Source organism: Colletotrichum phormii (genome assembly GCF_030913505.1).
Source record: "Colletotrichum phormii strain CBS 102054 chromosome Unknown BDP81scaffold_28, whole genome shotgun sequence".
Lineage (NCBI taxonomy): Eukaryota > Fungi > Ascomycota > Sordariomycetes > Glomerellales > Glomerellaceae > Colletotrichum > Colletotrichum phormii.
In genome coordinates, this window is record NW_026851470.1 from 41,173 (window position 1) to 58,603 (window position 17,431).

Genomic DNA, 17,431 nt, shown 5'->3' on the forward strand with positions numbered 1-17,431 from the left:
TTTCGGCAAGACGAGGCCCATCAATGTCCTGAATCGGACATCAGTCGTGTTGCTGGGAGCTCTGCGTCAGGATTGAAGGACGTCTGCCGACCAGAAGCGCCCTGAAGACTATTGACAGTGCTCAATTTTGTCTTCAGACAATTCAAAATTTGTCTAATTTTGTAACCTTTAGGTCGTCTGATAATATGGAGGCTGATGCTAGAAATACCTTGGAGATTTCAACTCCACCTCAACTAAATGTGGACAGAAAAAAGAGCAATACTCACGTTATTCCTGTCAACGACCATGTTGAAGAGAAGACTCAGAAGAAACTCGGAAGCCAAGGAACTGATGTGGCTGAGACGACGACTGGCGAAGACTCCGAAGAGTCGCAGGCTCATCAATATGCAACACCACGAGAGCTAGCTCTTCTATCAACAGTCTTTACTATTGCAACCTTCATGATAGCCATCGATGGAAGTATCCTAGGTAAGCTTATCTGATCTCCACAGCAGATTTCGGTAGATCTTTGAACTCACCATCTCCAGCGACGGCGATTCCTAAGATAACCAGTGATTTCCATCGACTCAATGACGTGCCATGGTACGGTAGCGCGTACCTCTTCACAGAAATGGCATTCCAACCTACATTTGGTCGCCTGTACACCTTGCTCAACGCCAGAATTCTCTATTTGACCTCTGTCATCATCTGTGAGTGATAACAACAGCTGGTATGTCTCCCGATAAAGTCACTTACTAAAGCTTTCCGTAATTTCCTGAAGTCGAAGTAGGCTCGATTCTCTGCGCTGCCTCGCCAAATTCTGCGGCATTGATCACTGGTAGAGTGATTTCTGGTATTGGAGCCGCCGGCCTGCTTTGTGGAAGTCTGTCGGTTTACGGCACGTCGGTTCCTCTGCGAGCTCGGCCGTTCGGAATGGCCCTCGTCACCAGCATGTACGGCGTCGCTGGAGTTCTGGGTCCGACTCTTGGGGGACTCATCACAGATACGCCTCGACTTACCTGGAGATTCTGCTTCTGGTAAGGTGCCCCCGAATGATGTTCTCTGACAAGATTCTGACTGAAAACAGGATCAACCTACGTGAGTGATGAAGGTGTCTGGATGAGCATCCGACCAAGATTCCCTGACAGTCTGTTTAGCGTTTGGGGCGGTAACTTTTGGAATCGCGTACAAGATTTTGAGAGCGAGAACACCAATACATGGGCGACTCTCGTTGCGCCAAAAGCTGAAGAAACTCGATCTACTTGGCGGGTTTCTTCTCATCGTCGGCCTAATCACTCTGTTCTTTGCTCTTCAGTGGGGCGGGACCAAATATCCCTGGTCTGACCCTAAGGTCTACGTATGCCTTGTGTTATTTGGGGTTTTCATCGCAGCTTTCGGCTTGTTGCAGGCAAGAAAGAAAGAAGAGTAAGCTGAATATTCAGGTGGAGTTCTCGATGCTATCTTTACCAGGAGCTGACCGGGCAAACCTCCGAACCCAGGGCCACCATCCCTATGCGGATTTTCTCACAGCGAACGGTGGCCATCAGCTGCACCTTCAACATGCTAATGTCTATGGCACATAATACGCACATGTATTATTTGGCGTTTTACTTTCAAGCAGTCTTGGGCACCAATGCCGTGACATCCGGCGTCCGCTGTCTCGCGTACGGAATACCGTGCAGCATCGCCATCATCGTCACAGGAGCGTGCGTCAGCTCAAAAGGCTACTACGTCCCGTTCATGTGGCTCGGGTCCAGTGTCTTCATCGCCGGCTGCGTTCTACTCCAGAGACTTGATAGAGAATCGTCGATGGGGCAGTGGATCGGCTTTCAAATCCTCAGCGGGGCGGGCATCGGCCTCGCGGAACAGGTCCCCTTTATCGCGGTGCAGGTCGTCCTTCCCGACAGCGACATGCCGACGGCGTGTGCCATGGTGGTTTTCCATCGCTTGCTAGGTGGTGCAGTGGGACTTAGCATCGCTTCCAACCTCTTCTCCCAGGAGCTTTACCGTCGGCTGGCGGGAGCGCCGGGAGGGGTCAATGTCAAGGCAATACAAGACGGGGGCGCATCGGATTTGGCGAAGGCGGTTCCCGCAGCTGTTTTGCCGTTCGTGCAGAAGGCTTTCAGCTTCGCCATCTCGAGGGCCTTCATCTTGCCAATTGTTGTAGCTGGCACTTCCTTGGTGCTCAGCTTTGGCATGCAGAGACGATGGATTCCAGACGATCGGGTGCAACCATCTCCAGAGGGTCAAGAAGCCGGCACCGGCGACCCAGTTGCAACTGCGCCGTTAGAGCAGGGAAGGAATGAAAAGACTGTATAGATATTAATAGGCTTCCTAGAGTACGCAGCATTACCGCTAGGCTTTAGACAGGGCTATACATGTACTTATCGTTGGAAAGTTGCAATCGTTCTGCTGGAATCAGTGCCTGATATTGCAGACATCATGTCAATTTTACAATCGTTCTGCGTCAACAATCGTTAGCCAAGATGAGGTTTTCAGTGGGAAAGGCTTCAGCGTCTACAGGGGCCGCACTGGAGTCGTACCCAGCTTCAGCATGCTCTCCCATCTGATGATTGGGTTTGGAGACATTCTGCACTATAATGTACCTAAGCATACGTGCTAAGGTAATGTAAGGTAGTGTAACCTTACAGGGTGGCCCAAGAAATGGGGCCGCTGGAGCAGCACCCGAAGCAGGCGCTGGATGGGAGCCTAGGAATGTACGGGCACCCTAAGCCAGGCCCTGGAGCCCCTGGAGCAATCTCTGAAGGCAATTTTGTGACGATGTTCGCATTTTGATATGATGTCTGTACATTGACATAGTGTTAGTGGCCAATGTGTGGAAAACTCCATAGGCCTCATGTTCGTGTAATACATGGTAAAGTGACCCCCAAAGGTAGCGGTCATGAAGCCAATCGATCTCGTTGTGATGGTAAAACATTGACGTCTTTGATACCCATCATTTGATGTTCTTCAGCAGAAGAATCTACTCTACTTGCACTTTGAGTTAAGATTCAGAAGCGTGCCTGGATATGTGTAACGAATGTAGTTGACAGCAAGGAAAGTCAATTCTAACACTAAACATCAATCAAGAGAAACCACAAGCAACCATTGTTAAACAATTGAAACGCCAAAATCGGTGCACCGTCCACTTCATGCCGCGTCTATCAACGTCTTCAACACTGAAGAAGCACGTTGCAGACAGTCTGCCCAAGCAATCACCTCTTCTTTCCCAGTGACGACAGAGAAATGGGCTCTGAAGATTGAAATGTTAGCTTCCTTCTCAAAACGGAGGTATTCCACCAAGAAAGTCACTTACCCTGCATCGGTAACATAGTACGTCATCCAGAACCTCTTCGGGTTCTGCATGATAAAGCAAGACTCGGGAGATAGCCCATCGGTGTTCGAGAACATCTGGTTAGGCTCGACAGTCTGCTCATAAAGCGGATTCTTAAAGAGAGCAGGCATTTCTTCGCCCTCTTCTGCGCAGAGCTCGAGGGCTCTGAGCGTCCGCTGGTAGCAGCGGCCCGCCGTAAACGCCTCCTTGATGACCTGGTTACGAGCGTTGGCAGCCTCGACCATCAACTCGAAGCGCTTCCGGGCTGGCACACTTTCGTCGTCTGCGATGGTGCAAAAGTTTGCAGTGATTGGTGTGTTGACTTGCACAATGTCAGGCCGTCCCTTGTGGTAGTGTGACATGGAGACGGCCTCCCAAGACTGGGCATTGTAGCCGTAGTAATAGTAGTTAGCAAGCAGACCCATCAGATCATAGAGGCCTTTGATGGGGAGGTGTCGGTCGAGGAGGACGTCTTTTCCAAAGTCGGAGAGCACGATGTCTCTGTATCCAAACTTTGAGATGTCCTTCTCGAAACGCTGTCGCACATGTTGGATGCGCTCGTCCAAGGCCGGCATTGTCTTGAGGGTGAACTCTCTAGGCGCGGCGACGACGCCATTGGCGTGTCCGTTGACCTCTCTTGGGGGCTTGTAGGCCATGATACCTTCAACAATAGCAGTTTGCATCGCGAAGAGAGTCATCGCCTATAATGTGTCAGAAAACCTTGTTTCAAAGTAGATGACTGATAAACTTACATCAATCATTGTGTGCTCGACGTATGTGCCAGAAGTTGCGTTTTTGCACACCACAAATGCGATGGACTTATCAACCCACCGGTTGAAACCATTCAACATCATCATGCTGTTGATTCTGTCCTCTGCATGCGCAGGTTCCGTGTCATCGAGACAGACGAGGAAAGCAGAGGCCTCTACCATGTCTATGGTCTCCTTATTGGAATTATCGAGCTCAATCAAGGCTTGTCGACTCTGTTTTGCATCAATTAGTTCCACGATCACTCATTGCGTCTGCGCAAAACTTACCTCTGCCCATGAAGTGCGATCGTCGGTGCCAAGGATGCTTGTCCAGTTGTCAACAATGTCTTGCTGAGCTAGGAGAGCGTTAAAGATCTTGGTTAATGCTTCGACGGGAACATTGTGATCTCCGTCCATAAGTTCAACCTTGTAGATGTGTCCGCGATAGAGCACCGCCATGTAGTCGTTGCCAGGGAATTTGGCCATTCGATCTAACGGAACACCAGGCAATCGAGCCGTGTTGAAGATGTACTGCCAAAGATCGGTGCAGTTGGCCGTAAACATGTACGTCATGGGCTCCCATCGATCTGATTCGAGGTCCTGCTTGGCTTGGAAGGCGATGCTTGCAATCATGGCTGCCCGCTCGGCTTGAGTGTGGCCCATGTCTCCGAGAGGATGAAATGCCATGAAGTTGTTGAAAGGTGCGAGTGGCATGCGTCTCTGCAGGTACATGCTCTGAAGGAAGTACTTCTCCTGCCAATTCTCGATTGCGGGATCGTGAGCCTGCTCGTGGAGACGACGGTAGAACTCCCGGCCTATGCTGTCCGGCTTCCTGAATTCCACTACATCGTCCTCGATAGTCTTGAAAACCTCGGCGGAAAAGAACATTCTTGACTTGTCCAAGTAGTCGTCAAACATGACGTCAAAGTCAACGAGAGGCATCTTTTGAAGTGTCTTAGAGGCTCGACAGCAGTGGAAGTCGTGGTTGGCACCGGGTGCTATAATCTCGATGGCCAAATCCGATACCTGCTCGGCCGTGGGGGCGTCATCCGTCTCCACGACAGCCGTCTCTGCGTCTTTGGGGACGAGCTTGGACCTGAGAATGATGACCTTGGCCAGACTCAAGATATTGACAGCGTCGAGAACCTCAGATGTCTGAAGTGTCGCCTGGAAGGTGCAAGAGAGAAAGTTTTTCAACTCGATGGCAACAAGAGAGTCGAGACCGAAACTCTCCATCGAAACGTCTTGACTGATTTCTTCAACTGGAACGGCAGTGAACATGGCAAATCGTTGGCAAATGCCGCTGACCACAATGTTCTTGACTTCCTCGGGCGAAGAGGCTTGTTGAAGCAGCTTTCCAACGTCAGTGGCGGCTTCCTTTGTCGGTTCTCCCTCCTTCTCCAGGTAGGGAATCTGGCTGAAGATGGGATTCGCAAGAGCCATCTCATCATGGACCGCCTCCATCGACTTTCGATCAAAACCAAGAATCAGCTGGTGGAGATCATCCTCGTTTGCCTGCGCGCTCATGGCGTAGGTCAAAACGGCGAAGACTTCATCAAACGACATGAGGACTGATCCGCGTCTCATGGCGTCTTTTTGCGCAGGAGGCAGCGAGGTAATGGCCAATGATCCGTCGACCGCACCGAGGTTCAAAGCAATATATCTGCAGCTCGATGCCTTTTTGCTCTGGGCAAAGGCATCTTGGTAGGCGTTACCGACAGCGTAGTTTGATTGCCCAGACTTTCCCAGGATTGCGGTGATGGATGACAGCATGATGAAGAAGTCCAGGGAATCAGACGCACCGAAGGCGGTGTCAAGGTTCTGAGTGCCCTGGACCTTGGGCTTGATCGAGGTCATGTAGTCATCGTGAGACATGATCTCAAAAGGATGATCCTAGAAATAAAGTGAGCTGCGCTGTGTGAGGAGTTGAATCCATAACCGAGACTTACCCTCAAGACCATTCCTGCATGGATGACTCCTCTCACTGGAGGAAGTTTCTCTGCACATTCGGCAGCGGCTAATTGTAATGACTCTCGATCCGTGACATCACAGCACATGATGTGTAGCTGCGCTCCTAAGGCTCGCAATTCTTCCTCGAATGCAAGCTGATCTTCGTCCTGAAGCTTGCGACGAGACAACGTTACCACATGTCCCGCACCATGAGCGGCTAGGAACTTGGCAATCCTTCGACCAAGATCTCCGAGGCCACCAGAGATGACATATGTGCCATTGCTGTCCAACCGGAGAGGCCGAGGACGTGCCAGCGTCAACTTGACTTGCGTCTGCTCGTCGCAGACGAGAACGACCTTGCCGGTGTGCTTCCTCGACTGGATCAGACGGAAAGCTTCCTCGATATTGGTCATCGGCATAGCAGTTATGGGGGCCACAGGCTTCAAGGTGCCATCCGCAAATAATGAGAGCACTTTGTCAAGTGTTTCTCGCATCTTGGTCGGCTTGAGCCGGGCCAAGACCGTCAAATCTACAGCAGCAAATGTGACACTGTTGTCGAAAGGAACCATGCTGATCTCGTTTTTCCGATAAATATCAGACTTTCCGATTTCGACAAAGGTTCCCAGAGGTGCAAGAACAGCAAACGAGTCATGGAGTGATTCGCCTGACAACGAGTTCAGGACGCAGTTGACACCCTTGCCTTGGGTAAGTCGTAGAATGCCCTGCTTGAATGTCCGAAGCCTGGACGAGAAGATGTGATCTGGCGGGATGTTGAAAGTGTCAATGAGCAGATGACGCTTCGCGCTGCTACCAACGGTGCAGAAGATCTCGGCTCCAATATTTTGGGCAAGTTGAATAGCTGCTTGGCCGACACCGCCTGAAGCGGCGTGGATCAGGATGGTGTCTCCACGCTCGAGGCGAGCGACCTCCACGATGCAGTGGTATGCGGTGCAGAAAATGACAGGGATAGACGCACCCACGGAGTAGGGCATGCTCTCTGGAAGGTGACAGCTGAAGTTTCCGTCGATCCTTGGGTGACTAGAGAAGGGCTCCGCGAAAATTCCGCAGACGCGATCGCCGACGCGGAACTTGTCCCCGATAGCAGAGCCCACCTTGCGAACAATACCGGCACACTCACCAGCCATGGTGACACCCGGAATCATCTGACCCATCGCGATGAATACATCCTTAAAGTTGACTCCGTATGCTCTTGCCTCAAGCTCAACTTCAAATGGCTGTAGGGGCTTTGATAGCGTCTCGTCGTCGACGAACCGGAGACTGCTGAGCAGTCCTGGCGTCTCAACCTCGAGTTTGAGGGGTCTCTCTGCCTGTTGAAAAGAGCCAGTTTCCATTCCTTGAGCGTAAATGGCCCTCTTGACCCAGTCATCGAACTTGGCATCCGCATGAACTCTAGGAATGAGGAGCTGGCCGTTGCTGAAGGTGAACTCATCCTCGTCGGATCGTGAGGTGCTGATGGGAGTGGCAAAAGACCTTTTGGTGATATCAAAGATCTGGGACACCAGAAGTTCCGGAGTCGATATAACATCATCTTGTACGTCGACAGTGACGAAACGCATAGCCGCATTCTCTCGCCGCACGACTCTGGCGAGGCCGCTGATCATCCCCTTTGCCGGATTATGGATATCCGCACCGCTATCTTGACAGCTTAGCCACAGCACGCTCTTAGCCTTGGTGACTAGCGAGACGATTTGGGCGAACCTATCGGCACTCGGTGCAGCAAGGATAGGATCTGACGAATCGTCAAGGACAATATGGATGGCATCAACATTGACTGGCTCAGATGACCAGCCATCCAAAGAGCAGGGGAATCCTTGTCTCGTCATACATGCCATGAATGCATCTACAAGAGATGCAAAATGGTCTGACTGGGACTGGGACTGGGAGATGATTCGAATTGACGGGAAATCTTGGGGTGACGACTGCTCCTCAACGGCGGTGGCGATAACCATGTTGGGTCTTGTGGCAGGGTCTTCTTTGTCTGGAATCACTATCTGAAAGCTGTGATGCTCCAATCGGGCATGCCAATCAACTTCTGGCAGGCTAACAACATCCTTCTGTTTACCTTGGACCGGTGATGCGCTAAGGACCAACTTGCCGCGAGGCTTCAAAAGCTTTCGCCAGTTGCTCAGAGACTCGTCAATAGAGCTCGGCTCTGCCTGCAAAGCAATGATGAGGTCGAAAGACTCTTCTGCAAAACCTTGCTGAGTACAATCCTTTGAAGTATCCAACGTCTTGAAGTCGACTCGATCAATCCATGGACGAAGAGAGGCTTTAGCTTTATCCGAGGACTCGACATGGGTGCCGGCGCTGCAGTATGTATACCGGCCAAGAAGCAACCCTTCAGGACGATCAATTGCTTCAAGGAATGGCAGCGCTATGTCGGCTTCGGTCCCTACGCTCAATTCCAGTATCTTCATGCGTGGTTGCTTAAAGGCCAGAAGCTGAAGATACGACACCAGCTGGTTTGGCTCATCCCTTTGCTGTAGCGACGCCAGGAGATCGACATCGGGCTGCCACTCGAGAGCGTAGCTCATCTTGCGTGAGAACGGCAGAACATTCTCGTCCACTGGAGCTTCGCCGATTCCCCGAAGCGCGCCACCGCGAATGTCCAAGACGGGCACCAGTGGCGCACCTTCGGTGACTTCTTCGAATACCATGATGTCGATACTAGCAAACCGGAAGCCTTTCTGGCCCATGGTAGAGCATACAGTCCATTTGGTGCCAGGTTTGCTGCTGAGTTTGCAGTTGATGATCAGGTCATCGATGCTTGTAGGCATCACGGGCCCATTACCAACATCCCTGCGGTACAGTGGAAGTCCGAGTTGGAAGACTGTATCAAGTGAAGCTGGGTGGATGACATGCTCCTGCTGATGCTTACGAGGCATCATACTCTTTACATCGGGGATCTTGATCTCTGCGACGCCTCCACGAGAGCCGATCTGCGCCGACTCGATACCGGCAAATGTAGGACCATAGACATTGCCGTTCTCACTGAAGTTCTTGTAAAGGTCTTCACCGCTAATCTTAGTGTCGCAAGCGTCGATGATGTCCTGGAGGTGTTGGAGGCCACTCGAATTTGCCCTGTTCTCTTCACGGGATCCCTCGACTTCATCCTCCTTAGCTGCCCACTCGAGCATGATATGTCCCGAGCAGTGCTCGTGCCATACATCCTCCGGTGAAAGAGCCATGATACGGAACGTCTCCCATGTACGGTCGGTCAAACTTTTGGCAGGTCTCAGCGTCAGAAGGACCTCTACATCAGACGTCAGTCCGTCGGTGCGTCTTTCGGGAATTATGATCGACTTTGTGAAGGAGACATTTTTCAGGTGGATCTGGGAGATGACACCCTTTATCTTTCTGTCGACGCTGATCTGGCGGACTGCCTCCACGGCCATAGAGAGATATCCGGACGCCGGGAAAATGGCGAAGCCATCAACAACATGGTCGCTGAGCCACGGAAGACTTCCTACGCCTAGAAGGTTGCGCCAAGTGGGTTCATGATGCGTGGTCCCTGGGACCCGAAGGCCGAGAAGATCGTGCGGTGGGTGCGCGCGGAAGCGGTGCTCCTTGCTGAGCTTTGATTCATAGAGAAAGCTCGTGGAGTGATCCCAAGGATAAGGGGCAAGGTCATCAACCAACTTGAACGTAGCCGATTGACTTCCTCCCAGGGTTGCTTGCAGCGAGACTGGATATCCAAACTCGAACAGCTTGCCTGCTGTCTCAAGAAGGGTGATCGCAGCATCACGACCTCGAGACAGCGTGGACAGGTAGCTTGACTTGAAGCCAGTCAGCCCCTTGATGGTCTGCCTGACTGGGCCCCCCAAGGCACCGTGTGGGCCAACCTCGGTGAACAGGGTGAGCGGTGCCGGCTCGATGCCTACGAGCTCTGTGCGACAGAGGAGCTCCAACGCGTTGCCGAAACGGACTGGGGACACAAGGTTGCCAACCCAGTACTGTGCATCAAATTCAGTTGTCTTATGTGCGACGGCAACAGAAGAGTAGAATTTGATGGCAGGGTTTGGAGTGCGAGCCTTGACGTGTGCGATGGAGTTGAGATACTCTGCTGCGACCTTCTTCATGTGATGAGAGTGGTAGGCCGTGTCCACCTTCAACTTCCGGTTAAAGATGGATTCTTCGTCAAGAATTTGCTTGAGTTCGTCGATGGCAGTTTCGTCTCCAGAAATGGTTGTGCTGACGGGAGAGTTGACACATGCAACGCAGATGAGCCCGGTTCTGGTCTGCTCGACGTATTTCTTGACGTCGTCTTCTCCCAAACCCACGGCCATCATAGCGCCTCTGGCCGAAATGACACGGGAACATGCCTGTGACATGAAGCCGCGCCTATATGATATCTCGAGCGCTGTTTCGTGGTCTAACGCCTTGGCAGCATAGCCAGCGGCTATCTCGCCACTGCTGTGTCCTAGAACAAGATTGGGAAAGACGCGGTAGCTCTTGAGGAGGTCAACCAATGCGATCTGAATCGCTGTAGTAGAGGGTTGAGAGATCTCAGCCTGTCCAACTCGCGAGTTATATTCGTCTCTGGAAAGCTCTTCAATCAGACTCCAGTCTGCCCCAAGATCCTTCAGGATCTTCTCTGACTGGAGCATCGATGCTCTAAACACCGGATGCTCTCTGGTAAGCTCGCGGCCCATGGCATGCCACTGAGCTCCCTGTCCCGTGAAAAGAAACACGGAGCGGAAGTTGGACGCCGCCTTGGTGATGCGCGGCTTCTGTCCCAGAAGGCTTGTGAGCTCTTCATGGCTGGCCGCTGCGACACTAAATCGGAACTGCAGCTCTGATCGACGGCTCGACAGAGTATAAGCAAGGTTGGAAAGTGAGGGGGCATCGCCGTGAGCAGAGACCCATCCTTGTAAATTGGCTACCATGGCCTGCAAAGATGTCTCCGATCGAGCTGACAAGACGAAGAGCTTTGGGGTAGGTAAGCTGTCGATCACTTCGACATCGTCTCTTTTCTTTCCGTTGAAGCCATTGAGTCCGTTGGTCCCATTGGTGCCAGGTTCAGGAGAAGTGACTTCGTGCACTTCCGGGTGTCCGTTGGTGCCACTTCCCTCGGTGAAATGCTCATTGGTGTGTCCGTTGGCCTTTCCATTGATGTGCCCGTTGGTTTGTCCATTGGCCTGCCCATTGGTACCATTTGACTTCGCTGGAGCCGGGACTCCGTCTGATTTCTCGTAGCTGGCTGGAGCTTCCAGGATGACGTGGGCATTTGTTCCACCGTAGCCAAAGGAGTTAACAGACACACGGTGGGGTCCAGTAGACTCAGGGAGTGGAACCATTTCAGTAGCAATCTTGATGTCATGGTCAACAGCAGTCCCAATGGGCAGGAAGGATGTTTCATACCTTGATCTTACGCTCCTTTAGATGCAGCGTGGGCTTCGGCTTGATGAAGTCAATGTTGGGTGGGATTGCGCCGTGCTTCAAGATCAGAATGGCCTTGAGCAATCCTGCGACACCACTTGAAGCTTCGAGATGGCCAATGTTTGACTTGATAGATCCAACATATAGACCGTCCTCACGTTGGCCTTCGGGGCAGAAGACTTCTGCAATGGATGATATCTCTGCGCTATCACCTGCTCCATTGTTAGGGTCCGCTTTCGGTGGATAATGGAATACAGAGGGAAGCAAAAGTAGAACGAAGGAGATAGAGCGAATATCACATACCAGCTTGAGTTCCAGTGCCGTGGGCCTCAACATATACAGTATCTGCTGGGTCCAGACCGGCATTCTTGTATACGAGGCGCATAAGATTCGCTTGAGCGATAGGATTTGGCAACGTGAGACCTACTGTCTTGCCGTCCTGGTTCAGACCAGAGTTCCGGACGAGGGCATGGACCCTATCACCGTCTCTCACAGCATCATCAAGACGCTTGAGGATTAGAGTGACAACACCTTCGCCTCTTGCGTAACCAGCGCCGCGGCTATCAAAGACGTAGCATCTGCCATTCGGATTGGTCATGCTGTTACCCCTTCATCAGCTCTTGTTCAACAAGTCACGCATGTATTGGTAGGGGTCAAGACATACCCGACACTGCTCATGGGAATGATCTGGTCAGGGGTGAGGACGAGTTGGGTACCGGCGACAATAGCCATCTTGGACTCTCCTGCTCGGAGCCCATGGCATGCCTGATGCAAGGCTACCATACTTCCTGAACACCCAGTGTCGACCGTACTGGACGGCCCGTTGAGATCAAAGACGTAGGATATTCTGTTTGACAGAATTGCGATTCCGGTGCCGATCATATGAGCCTTAGGCGTCCTTGCTGTGTCTTTGTAGCCCATGCGTTCGAAGCTAAGTGCATATGTTAGACCGAATGTGCCTCCAGCCTGAGCCGACATATTTCCTAAGATACATTCTCGCGCTAGGATGAGGTAAGAACTTACTCGGTGGCATAAGCTCCTACGTGTACAGATGTATCAGAGCCCTTGATACCGGCAATGGTTTGCCCAGCGTTTTCGAGAGCCTCGTATGTCGTCTCCAATAAGATGCGCTGCTGTGGATCGAGGCAGTGGGCTTCATGAGGGTGGACATTGAAGAAGCGTGCATCAAAAGCAGTAATGTCTTGGTCCAAGAAATAAAGGCCCTTGAAATTGACGGCCTCTTTTGCCTCAGGGTCTGGATGATAGAACGCATCTTTGTTCCATCTATCTTCGGGGATCTCACGCCAGCCACTTCGTCCCTCTGAAAGCATATTCCAAAGTTTGGAAGGGTTATCCGAACCGCCAGGGAGACGGCATGCCATGCCAACGATGGCAATGGGACTAGGTGTTGGCTCAACCATATTTGCAAGTGAAAAAGAGATCAGCCTTGAGGGGTAATGGGTATGATTTGACAAGAGTTTCGGCGGGCAGAGAAGGCAGCAAGCCAAAGTTCGAACGGCTCCTCAGTTGATTTGAGCTTCAGACTATCATACAATTCAGACATTTGTGTATGGGGTAACTGTTATTTAACACGAAATCAATACAGGTATCAAACCTTTTGATCCCACACGTATCCCTAGTAACAAGGAGCACTTGGAATCTCAGTTTCCAGGCTGAGAATTTACGAGACCGCAGGAACATAAGCGCTAATCGGAACAGAGTTCGACAGTCCCTATCCGATGACGAATCCTACCGCTCTGGAGATAAGGCTCAAGTATCACAGAAATCAATCTTCAGGAGGGTTGTAGCTAACAGCCTACTGTCGAATTAGCAGCGCGGCTTTGGACTTGACGGCTCGCTGTGCCTCTCGAGGCGGGCCCTAAACCAAAGTGCAAAACTGCTTTTGGAAGACCCGCGATCCTTCACGGCCCAGGCCGTATGATAAGTCCAAGTTGGGAATGCCGAACTGTTGCCTGGTTGAAGATGCAATTCTCGAAGGATTCGGGGGATCCTTCGATGTGATAACGAGTCTTGCCGCCGTGACTTGGTCCCGAAGACTCCGAAATCTGTCATTTCACGCCTTCCTCGTGGTGTTGTGCCAGAATGGCAGGATTCATGATCCCAATGGGGTGACGTATGTATGACTTGCGTCTACACAATCTCGATATGGCGTTTGTGAAGCCTTTGCCAAGTTGTCTGCGGCTCGGCTAGCTAGACGCTGCAGCCAAGCGGCACAGCATAGCTCACTTATATAGAAGTGGTAAGCTTTTCGGCACGAAGATCCGTGGGATGCTTTACTGGCCCCGATGGGGATGAGTCGATTTAGCCAAAATACCCCGCGCCACCAATCTTACATCCTAATTACCCACAAGGCGTCTCGGGCCGACTTGCATACACCTCCTACAGTCTTGGGTTAGAGGTCGGAACCAAGGGAAACTCAGCCGTTGTGTTTGTCTCACCTGTCATCCAATCGTTTATCAAACAAAGTAAAGTATTTGCCAACCATGGAGTTGGGCCAAGAGACGCGTTGGGCCAATTTACCAATCCACCGGTATCGCCAGTCCCCTTTCGCAGGTCCTTGAACCCTTCACTTGTCGATAGCTTTAAATACGTCAAGTCAAGGGTTCCTCCACTTTCTCTCCAGGTTGAAGCAACCTATCCTCGCCCAGGTTCCCCAAGATCCGACATCTCCACGAAGCTCGGTTCACAATGTCGGCCCCCGAAGGCTACATTCCAGGATTCGTCTGCACTCTGGACACATGCTCCGTCGAACAATGGGGCTTCGTCCGCTACCGACCGAGTGTGGCCGGAAATGTCCTCTTCATGGTGATTATGGCCGTGCTCGCATGCGGTCAGATCTTTCTCGGCATAAAGCACAAAACAAAGGGTTTCATGATAGCTATTTGCCTTGGCTTGTTGACGGAGACCGTTGGATACATCGCCCGGGTTCTCTTGAATGGGAACCCCTTCAGCAGAGACTATTTTTTGTGGTACCTCATTACTCTGACTATCGGTCCCGTCTTCATTGCGGCAGCCATCTATCTGACTCTGGGGCGCATCGTCGTGGTTAACGGGGAGGCGATTAGTCGGATCAAGCCTCGTTCGTACACAACGTTCTTCTTAGGATGCGATATTGTCAGTCTTGTTGTTCAGGCAGTCGGTGGAGGCATTGCTGCGTCTACGCCTTTGGATAATCCACACATGGCACGTAATCACTCTTTACCCGCCTACCTACTTTATGTCACGACGATATTGCCGCAACTGTTTCGGAAATCTGTCGCTAACAATTTGGTGTTTCCAGATCGATGTGGGAACAAACATTCTGGTCGCCGGCCTGTCGATTCAGGTTGCTTGCCTGTTCGCATTCACTGCCTGCAGTCTTGAGTTCCTCTGGCGCGTAAAGAAGAACCCAGAGATGCGCAATCCCGAATTTACCGATCTGGTCAACAGCAAAAAATACAAATTGTTTTTGTTCGGTATGTTCTCTGGCCAATTTCAATATCAACCGGGCCTATGAAGCTAAAGCCTTGAAGCACTCTTCGGCGCAACAGCATTCTTGTTTATACGAACTGTCTTCCGTTCCGTCGAGCTCAGCGAGGGTTTTGGTGGAAAGCTTGCCAACCAAGAGGTTGAGTTCATGATTCTTGATGGGACCATGATTATTCTAGCATGTTTGTGCTTGACCATTTTCCATCCAGGGGTTGGTTTCGGAAAAAGATGGAATGAGGCTAAATTCCGATTCCGTACCTCCAAGGCAAAAATCAACCAAGAGGAAATATCACAGACCATCACTCCTGGTGGCAGCGAAAAGGTCGCGCCAGAGACGTCTGCAGAGAGGTTGTGAACTTATGTCGTGGGAAATTACAACCGCTTCCAAATTGCAGAGGCATAACGAGATCGGCATGGATGTTCAAACTTTCCATATGGAGGAGATAAATACTTTTCGGAATACACAGACAAAGGGAATGTATGGGGACTAGTCACAACCCCGCTGGCCTTTCTCACACAGTCTCCTTTCTTCTCTACTCAAGTCACGATTGCGTCAACCTGGTTGCCTGACCTTCATCTATGTGTCTCGCTTAAAATCATCAGACCGGTTTCATGTAGTCAATTGAAAACAACGTGAAGCTTTTGCCTCTGTGACAGCCCATGATCCCTTCGGTCGATTATTCATCCTGCTTACTACTGCGATGTCATACAAGCTGGTTGTCATATTACAGATCTCTCAACTACCTTAGTAATTATTACACGAGCTTGTGAAATGATCGAAATTGCAGACATAGTATCAAATTCAAGATTCCAGTCCCACGACTCTACTTCAACAGAACATGGACGGGCTTGCCTTCGGAGGCACACTTGTAAATAGCCGATACAACACCAAAGTTGAATTCGAGCCTGCTCCTGGACAGAGCAACGCTATCGCGTCCCTCAAGCAAGTCAACGAAGGAGAGAAAGGGGCGTTGGTTCGCGTCCTCCCACCCAAAGGCAGGGAACTTTTCCTCCCTGGCGTCGACTTTGCCGTTTCCGTCAACATAGTGCACCAGTCTGAAGCCTTGCTCCAACTCGTCGACTTCGTCCTTGTAGTCAAAAGTCGGAACCCATTCCCACGTCAGACCACCAGATGTGCCATCGATATTCAGGGCGACTTGAGCGTCCCCATGAAAACCGCTGGCTCGCTCCCAGTAAAATGGAATGACGGTACCGTCCTCAAGTGTCAAAGTCAAGGACGCGCCAGCGTGTGTCTCGACAGAGATCGCTGTCCCAGACGGGTCAGCTTCGGTAGTTGGCGTGGCTAACCAGGCATGATTAACCGTGGCAGCAACAGGACGGAGGACGTCGAAGAACATAGTGATATCGTAGACGCCCCAATCGAATATGATGCCCCCGCCAGACTTCTCTTTCTCCAGAAACCATCTGCTCGACGGTTGGTACTCGACTCCCGCGCGAGCTCTGGGCTGGCGGTTGATGAAACGGGCGTGGTAGATGGAGCCTATCCCTCCCGTCTCGATCAAATGACGCGCGCGGTCTAAGGCTTTGTTTCCAAGATACCGAAAGCTGCACTCTCCGAAGACTCGATTGGCCTCATCACTGGCGGCTAGCATCTCGACCATCTCCTTCTCGGATGTTGCCAGCGGCTTTTCGCAGAGAACGTGGCGGCCGGATCGGAACGCGCGCAGTGTTGCTGCGTGATGCAAGAATGGAGGCACAGCTACCACGACTATGTCGCGCTCTTGCCCCGGTGAACTGGCAAGCATTTCCTCGGCATCTTCATAAATAGTAGCGTCGGGAAACTTGGCGAGCAATGCTTGTCGAGCATTTTCGGAGGGGTCTCCAGCAAAAAGCTGGACATCACCGCCGAGGCTTCTCGCCGCGACGCCATGTCGCCATGCAATAGAGCCAGCGCCGTAGAGGTAAACTCGCCAGGCTTGAGGCATTTCGTTGAATTCAGACATATTGAGAACGTTTGTTTGACAAAGAAGAGATTGTTCGTTGACACTGACATGAGTTGCTTGGAGAAGGGGCATTCATCACCAGGCCATCTAGCATGATGGCCGTAGTCGGTAGCGGAAAAGGAAAGTCGAAGTATCATGCAAGCCCCGCCAATCCTTCCTCCTGTATCTTCGGGGTCCCTAGAGGCTGATTGTCTCGACTTTACCCTTCGCGATCCTTCTCGATCCTTCCCGTTTTCAGTACGGGACGCCTCAGGACTCAGGGGCCGGAGACGACGGGCCGTCAACTTGAAGATGGTGGCGTGCCCCTGAGTTGTAGGATCTGACCGGATATGGTATTTCTGCATATTTGAAGGTGTGTAGCTGATGTAAGATGCAACACTTGCCGTTCCGGTAGAAGTGCAAAAAGACTCCATGTAAGGTACCACAAAGCTGTACGCGCCGCCACAATGCAGTTTCCAACGCGCGTACGATGAAAGGATCTTTGGTCTATCACACTGCGTTGACTTTCTGTTCGGGATATGAATGCGATTGCATCAGACGGACCGCTTGTCCGGGGCCTGAAGTAG

General features: G+C 51.5%; 4 protein-coding genes across 4 annotated transcripts; 2 read left to right on the plus strand and 2 right to left on the minus strand.

The window, feature by feature from the left end:
• Window positions 1-185: 185 nt before the first annotated feature.
• BDP81DRAFT_331675 (major facilitator superfamily transporter) lies at window positions 186-2,298 on the plus strand (the record flags this gene model as incomplete). The annotated part of the gene is made up of 6 exons (XM_060585527.1): window positions 186-468; window positions 528-689; window positions 761-1,016; window positions 1,067-1,077; window positions 1,137-1,404; window positions 1,479-2,298. 6 exons carry the CDS (start codon window positions 186-188, stop codon window positions 2,296-2,298), a joined length of 1,800 nt encoding a protein of 599 aa, XP_060439510.1.
• An 831-nt stretch (window positions 2,299-3,129) lies between these two features.
• BDP81DRAFT_484755 (beta-ketoacyl synthase domain-containing protein) lies at window positions 3,130-12,833 on the minus strand (the record flags this gene model as incomplete). The annotated part of the gene is made up of 9 exons (XM_060595122.1): window positions 3,130-3,232; window positions 3,296-4,014; window positions 4,066-4,296; window positions 4,351-5,955; window positions 6,012-11,342; window positions 11,395-11,624; window positions 11,716-12,011; window positions 12,077-12,343; window positions 12,436-12,833. 9 exons carry the CDS (start codon window positions 12,831-12,833, stop codon window positions 3,130-3,132), a joined length of 9,180 nt encoding a protein of 3,059 aa, XP_060439511.1.
• A 1,155-nt stretch (window positions 12,834-13,988) lies between these two features.
• On the plus strand, window positions 13,989-15,546 carry BDP81DRAFT_358760 (RTA1 like protein). The gene is made up of 3 exons (XM_060586369.1): window positions 13,989-14,616; window positions 14,714-14,888; window positions 14,946-15,546. Exons 1-3 carry the CDS (start codon window positions 14,122-14,124, stop codon window positions 15,254-15,256), a joined length of 981 nt encoding a protein of 326 aa, XP_060439512.1. The 5' UTR covers window positions 13,989-14,121; the 3' UTR covers window positions 15,257-15,546.
• A 179-nt stretch (window positions 15,547-15,725) lies between these two features.
• Window positions 15,726-16,865, minus strand: BDP81DRAFT_399219 (oxidoreductase family protein; the record flags this gene model as incomplete). The annotated part of the gene is made up of 1 exon (XM_060588549.1): window positions 15,726-16,865. One exon carries the CDS (start codon window positions 16,863-16,865, stop codon window positions 15,726-15,728), a length of 1,140 nt encoding a protein of 379 aa, XP_060439513.1.
• Window positions 16,866-17,431: the final 566 nt, after the last annotated feature.

What these genes read in the sequence shown, in the direction of transcription:
- BDP81DRAFT_358760 (XM_060586369.1), top strand. Translation starts at nt 14,122, where the DNA reads ATGTCGGCCCCCGAAGGCTACATTCCAGGATTCGTCTGCACTCTGGAC. An exon ending in CTTTGGATAATCCACACATG is followed by an intron (nt 14,617 to 14,713) that starts GCACGTAATCAC and finishes TGGTGTTTCCAG; the next exon opens with ATCGATGTGGGAACAAACAT. An exon ending in ATACAAATTGTTTTTGTTCG is followed by an intron (nt 14,889 to 14,945) that starts GTATGTTCTCTG and finishes AAAGCCTTGAAG; the next exon opens with CACTCTTCGGCGCAACAGCA.